This window comes from Culex quinquefasciatus, chromosome 3 (assembly GCF_015732765.1).
Source record: "Culex quinquefasciatus strain JHB chromosome 3, VPISU_Cqui_1.0_pri_paternal, whole genome shotgun sequence".
Classification (NCBI taxonomy): domain Eukaryota; kingdom Metazoa; phylum Arthropoda; class Insecta; order Diptera; family Culicidae; genus Culex; species Culex quinquefasciatus.
This window is the reverse complement of record NC_051863.1, coordinates 33060238-33066764: the sequence shown is the minus strand read 5'-3', so window position 1 is coordinate 33066764 and position 6527 is coordinate 33060238. Positions and strand designations below refer to the sequence as shown.

At 33.0% G+C, this 6527-nt stretch overlaps 1 protein-coding gene across 5 annotated transcripts in view; it reads left to right on the top strand.

Moving 5' to 3' along the window:
- The first annotated feature begins 2074 nt into the window (after positions 1 to 2074).
- The window catches only part of LOC6045174, a 72137-nt gene continuing 67684 nt past the window's right edge, over positions 2075 to 6527 (top strand). Inside the window, exons 1-2 of one of the 5 annotated variants that reach the window (XM_038259498.1) lie at positions 2075 to 2223; positions 2778 to 2926. In XM_038259498.1, the coding sequence (XP_038115426.1) occupies positions 2897 to 2926 (30 nt within the window). In that variant the 5' untranslated portion in view covers positions 2075 to 2223; positions 2778 to 2896. Of the gene's footprint in view, positions 2224 to 2516; positions 2927 to 6527 lie in introns of all 5 variants that reach the window. The other 4 variants (XM_038259497.1, XM_038259496.1, XM_038259495.1 and 1 more) reach the window with 4 other exon arrangements.

Below are 6527 nucleotides of genomic sequence, written 5' to 3'. Positions count from 1 at the left end.
GAATGAAAAAAATGATACAACAACAGTTTTACTCTTTTGTCTAGAATTGATATTTTCCGGCGAGAAATAATGAACACAATTTAAAAAAAAAATTTATAACGATTCGGCTTACTTTTCTTCTTTCGTAAAAATATCAATTCAAGTCAAAAAAGTATAAATACTCGTTGATCAAAAATAGAAAAAAAAAGAAATTTTTAGAATCTTCTAGCTACAGAAATTCTTCACGAAATTTGCAAATGATTTTCATTTATACTTTTTTTATTACTTGACACAATTCGAGAGCCTTTCCCAATGAACAAAGTATGCAAAACGTTTTTTTTTTTTTTTTCACAAAAAGTACAATTCCCATGGATTGGACTTAGGACAGTGATCAATATGGAGACTTTTATGTAAAATTTTCTGAAGAATCGATACCCCCTATCTGTTTTTTTAAAATTTTGACGTTTAGACTATTCAAAAACACAATTTTAATAAATGATTTTTTTTGTATTTTTTTAGGAGACCATCCTGCATTTTTCGTCAGTCTTTTTGAAACATTTTAGGCTATTTCCTCAAAAATTTTGAACGAAAAAAAAAAGTTACATCACCTTGAAATTTAACTTTTAATCTTAAAAATAAAAAAATCTCATAGAAGTGGCATGTATTTTTGTTTCAGTGTATTTTTTTTCAGAGAGTCCTTCCAATTTCCTATAAGTTTGTCTTTGACCCACGGAACGGAAATTATTTGCCAATTTTTTAATTATCATTTTTTCACAAAAACTCAATTTCTCCAAAAATACGTATTTTTTATTTTAGAGATTTATTGATATGTTTTATGGGACAAAAACCCACAACTTTTGAGCTATAGAGATTTCTGATATATAGCTGCTTAAAGAAAAAAGAAACATGAAAATTGAAATTTTCTAAGTCTCACTCAAACAACCCATCATTTTCTAATATCGATAACTCAGTAACTAATGGTCCGATTTTCAATGTTAAAACATCAAACATTCGTGGAATTTTTCGATCTTTTTGAAAACAATATTTTGTTAACATTTTAAAGAGCCAACCATTGAATATTACGCCCTATTAGGCCCCCACAATTTTTGAGCCAAATAAAAAAATACAAAAATAAAAATGGTCGAAATCGGCCGATTTCGTAGAGAATTGCATATATATTTTATATTTATTATTGAATTGAAATTTTCGAAAAGATCCATAAATGTGTAGAGAATTGTATGAGTTTTGCGTCTTTTGCAGAAATTGCAATACATTTTACACTATTTTAATAAACTAAACATGTACATGTTCAATTGATTATTTTAAAAGTATTTTGAATATTTTTTGAATATTTGTTTGAAAATTGAAAGCAATAACTGAGTTCTTGAAATGACTTCAGATTACTAAATTTATTACACGCAACTATTCGGCTTATCCTTTTCGCTCAATGATAGTTGGACATTAAAAAACGCTAAAAATGGATTTTGAAATTTAAAAGGCCGCCAAACCTTTTACCACTGACTTCAGTGCTTTTACCATGTACTGCTCAGACTCGATAACCCGAAGGCATTGACAAATTTCATTTCAGAAAATCGAATATTTCTAGATTAAATTTTCAAAAGGTCTACTTGCATAGGAAACCCATGACGGATAGGTTGTTTTGAAATTTTAATCTAGATTTGTCTAATTTTGATTATCGAGCTTAAGTATGACCCCTATCCAGATTTTTAAGCGAATATGGCGTTACGATTGACGCACGTCCGAAATGTCAAAATCGTACAGCTGGTACCAGTGTCAGAAACAAATTGTGACTGTCAAGACATTGCATTAATGTCTCATATGCATTTTCATCGTTTTTGAGTTATTGATTGATGAAATTCAATCAATTAAAAAGATTGTACAGATTGTATCAGCTAACCATGCGCCCACTTCAGTTTAATCAAAGAACGTTCGCCATTTTGTTCTCGCTCTCCCAGCCAAACGCCCCTCGCTCACGAAACATAACGGCACCCGGTGAAAGAAAGTCCGTTACGTTCGCTTGTGTCACCCCAGCCCTGCAAAAGCTACACGTTGGAGGTTTGCCGACGTTCATTCATCTGTCACTCGCGCATCTGTCAGTTTGTGTGCGAGTTTCGGGATCGTTCCGTTTTCGTCGTCGTCCGAATCAATTTGCGCAATTTGCACAACAAAAACAAATCCAAAACGGGCAGCGGTTGTTTGGTGTTACAGCTCAAGACTGTCCAGGTGTGATTGGAATTTAATTTGGCCCTAATTGAGGCCGGAAGTAGCAATTTAAAGTGCTACAAAAGTGCGATTCCGTGACGATTAGAAGAGAGTTACGCCTTTTGTGTAGAGAGCCTGGATCTTATTAGAGAACGGACATCTCAAACCAAAAGTACCAATCGAAGCACGAGAACTGTCAAACGGAGGTACCAAACGAGCATAAGACAAAGGATTTTGCTCGATTGGTACCTCCGTTTGACAGTTCTCGTGCTTCGATTGGTACTTTTGGTTTGAGATGTCCGTTCTCTAATAAGATCCAGGCTCTCTACTTTTGTGGGCTGAAAAGAGAGTGTTACTCACACAGCGAAAAGTTGCATCATTCATTGAAGAAAAAAAGAACGGAGAAATTGTGCATGTGGTGGAAATACAACCGCGCGCGCGTGTAAACAAACCAAACAGACGTCGTGTTTGTATTGGTGCTTCTGCGGTATTTTGATTCTCTGACCTAAACTCAGGCTGGGCTGGCGTTATTGAAAGTTTTGTGTGCTAGATTACTCATCGATTTGTGATTGCAGCAGGTATTTTCGGGGATTTCCGTGAAACTATTGCGCGGTTTTTTTTTTTTTTGATAAACTAAAGATTTGAAAGTTGTGATTGTGAACGAGTTCATACTAAATGCCAGCTAGGAGACGCAATGGATCTTGAAGAAACTGTTAACTATATGGTAAGTACCGAGATCATCCATATGGAATCTTATTTTGATTTATTTCTTTCAATTTAAAAATCATTTATGTACAATATAAATTGCAAATCAAAAATAATTATTAGGTGATCAGAAATCAAATCAAATTTTGATCATTGGAAGTTCAATAGAAAACTGACGTGTCGCAAATCTGTTTACATTGGATTGCATCATGCAGGTGCAACGGTAAACTGATTCACTGCGCCATCACAAAGCTCAAATTATTTGCTTTGGATCTGGTCACTGACACATTTTTGATCTTGTTTGGAATTAAAATATTAGTTATGAAGCCATGTTTTTACCCAAAACTGTCACATGTCTAAAAACGTGCAGCTGAGAAAAACCTTTCATCCCTTTGCACAGTGTTCGGAATGGCAAAATTAAGTGGAATAAATTGATAACTCCTTTATTTGACGTCCTAGCCAAATGGTGTCTTCGGAAGAGTTGTTGTACTTGATAAGGGCTATCTTTTGAAGTTACTGACATACAGGGTGACGACCTTCCAGGGTGTCAACCAAAAACTAACTTTGTTGGATGACGTTGTAGGGCTTTGGTGTCTTCGGCGAAGTTGTAGAGGAGAAAATTTCATGAAAGTTTGTCCAAGGAGTCAAATTTGTAGCTCTTAATCTACTCGAGATATACGCCATTTTTCCAAAAATAGTCCAAAAAAGCACTTTTTTCAAAATGTTAGCATTTTAGCGGCCTACTATGTTCTGAAGAGCCATATTTTCGCTAGGGGGCACGGCTTTGTTCTAGAGGTCGTATCGATGAGCTCCGATTTTGATGAAATTTCAGCGTTTGTTGGTCTACACAAAAGATGAACTCATGCCAAATATGAGCCCTCTACGATGCGGGGAAGTGAGGTAAAATATCAATTCAAAATTTTGCAAAAATGTTCAAAAAAAATAGGCCGAATTTTTAAAATGCTCATATCTCAAGTTTGGCAATTCGTAAACCTGCTCGCTTGGTTTCATTTGAAAGGTTTTTACATGCACTACAACTTCGACTTTGAATGACATCTGTCGGATACTTACTTCCAGAGATATTTACTAATTACTGAAAAGTCGTGATTTTTTTCAAAATTGTCGTATCTTTCTCAAAAACGTAGATACCACCATACCCTATGTGGTGAAATTGAGGCATGGCCTGTACTCCAAGTCTACGATAAAAACTTTTTGGTACCTCCGATTGTGGTAAAAAAATCAATAATTCTTTGAAAATCAATTTTTATTAATAAAATTTTCCAATTCCATCAAACCCAAAACAATGTTTCGATATGAAATTGTTCTTGTTGAGTCTCAACTTTATAACCGAATATGTTTTATACGCTGGAGATGTTAAATATGGCATATTTTGATACAAGACTTTGCGCAAAACATCAGTTTTCATTCAAAAAACTATTTTTTTAGGACTGGGGTGCTCAAAGTTTTTGGATGCCGGGACAATTTTGAAGCTCAATTGAGCTTACAGGTTTAATGTATAAAATTGGTTATTTAAAAAATAAATTACGTTATTTTAATTTATAATTCTAAAAAGTTCATCTGTCACTTGAATTTTTTTTTAATTTCTGTTAATTTTTTGGAATTTTTGGTATTTTAAAAAATAATAGAAAACAGAAAATGAAAGTTGTTAATCAGGTATTTAGTTAAATGTTCTTGTGTTTTTTGCAATTTTATAGTTTTTTTTTTATATTTTGAAAATGGTGACATGAATTCTGAACAGTTTATGTGATGGCGTGATTCTATCTTTCAATCAATTGTAACGTTTTGGACGTGATATTTCAACAATTTGACTCTGGCTATGGTCGAGGGGAGAATATAAAAAGAAAAATTACAAGTCAGAATTTAAAAATTTCAGTGAAAAAATGGTTAGAAAATGTATTGTTCACGCGTTCAGTTGATTTGCAATCATTCTTTTTAAAAATGTCTCAATAATCTCTTTTCGAACGCATTGCTTTGAAAACTTTAGCAGCTGTGAATATTTTGCCAGTTAATTCCCCAAGACTAAACAATTCCAACATGTACTGCTTCATATAGGGGTCAAAGCGTTGAGTTTCCCGATTACTAATACACCAAACTTTGCTATAATATAAAATACTGGATTCATTAAAACTTGTGATGTCACCTGCTTCTCTTGATTTTGTCAATGCTAATAGTTGATTCAACAAAAATATCTGCTGAAAGTTTATACATCTCATCCTGCATCGGATATAAACGTTTACATAGTTTTATTTTTGTTATTTCATCTGTTTTTATGGCGTTCATTTTGTGATCATCTTTGCGACCTAGTGGTCATAATGAGAAATTACATTCACAACCATTTTCAATTCAATTTTACTAATTTTTATTTTCTCACCTTCTCCTATATTAAAGTATCTCCAAAAAGTCATAAATGTGTTTTTAAATTCAATCTAACAACAGCAATAAAGATAATAGTTCTTAAAATAGTTTCAGCTTGCATTCACAAACATTTTTTTTATTTTTTCAATACAGTTATTGGAATTAGTTTGGCATAAAAGCTGAAAGATATGTCAAATTTTGCCATATTTAATATCTCTGGCGTATAAAACATATTCGGTTATAAAATTGAGACTCAACAAGAACAATTTCATATCGAAACATTGTTTTGGGTTTGATGGAATTGGAAAATTTTATTAATAAAAATTGATTTTCAAAAAATTATTGATTTTTTTACCACAATCGGAGGTACCAAAAAGTTTTTATCGTAGACTTGGAGTACAGGCCATGCCTCAATTTCACCACATAGGGTATGGTGGTATATACGTTTTTGAGAAAGATACGACAATTTTGAAAAAAATCACGACTTTTCAGTAATTAGTAAATATCTCTGGAAGTAAGTATCCGACAGATGTCATTCAAAGTTGAAGTTGTAGTGCATGTAAAAACCATTCAAATGAAACCAAGCGAGCAGGTTTACGTATTGCTAAACTTGAGTTATGAGCATTTTAAAAATTCGGTCTGTTTTTTTTGAACATTTTTGCAAAATTTTGAATTGATATTTTACCTCACTTCCCCGCATCGTAGAGGGCTCATATTTGGCATGAGTTCATCTTTTGTGTAGACCAACAAACGCTGAAAGTTTCATCAAAATCGGAGCTCATCGATGCGAGCAGCGTGCCCCCTAGCGAAAATCTGGCTCTGAAGAGTTGTTTATGACATAAAATTACACATCTTTGCCGAAGACAGCAAAATGTTTTGAGCCTTTATTAAAGAGTTATAACTATTTTCATGTGATTTTGAGCCTATTTTCAAGTTGCTATGTTTTCAAAATGGCGCATTTTGGCGCAAAACCGAACAATGCACCTGAAAGTACACACTTTCAACTACATTTCCTGAAAATATCTCCGTGTCTATCCGTGTCTATTTTTAGATATCTCGATTTGAATTTGACGGTTTTTAATTTATCTATTTATAAATGTTAATCGAAATCATATTGAACACGAGTTGAAAATCGGTGAATTGAAGGGTAAATTGATCATTTTTTTATGGAAAATACTTTGTCTATAAAAAAATACGACAACCTTTCTAAACTGACCAAATATAAAAGGAAATGTTTAATTTTA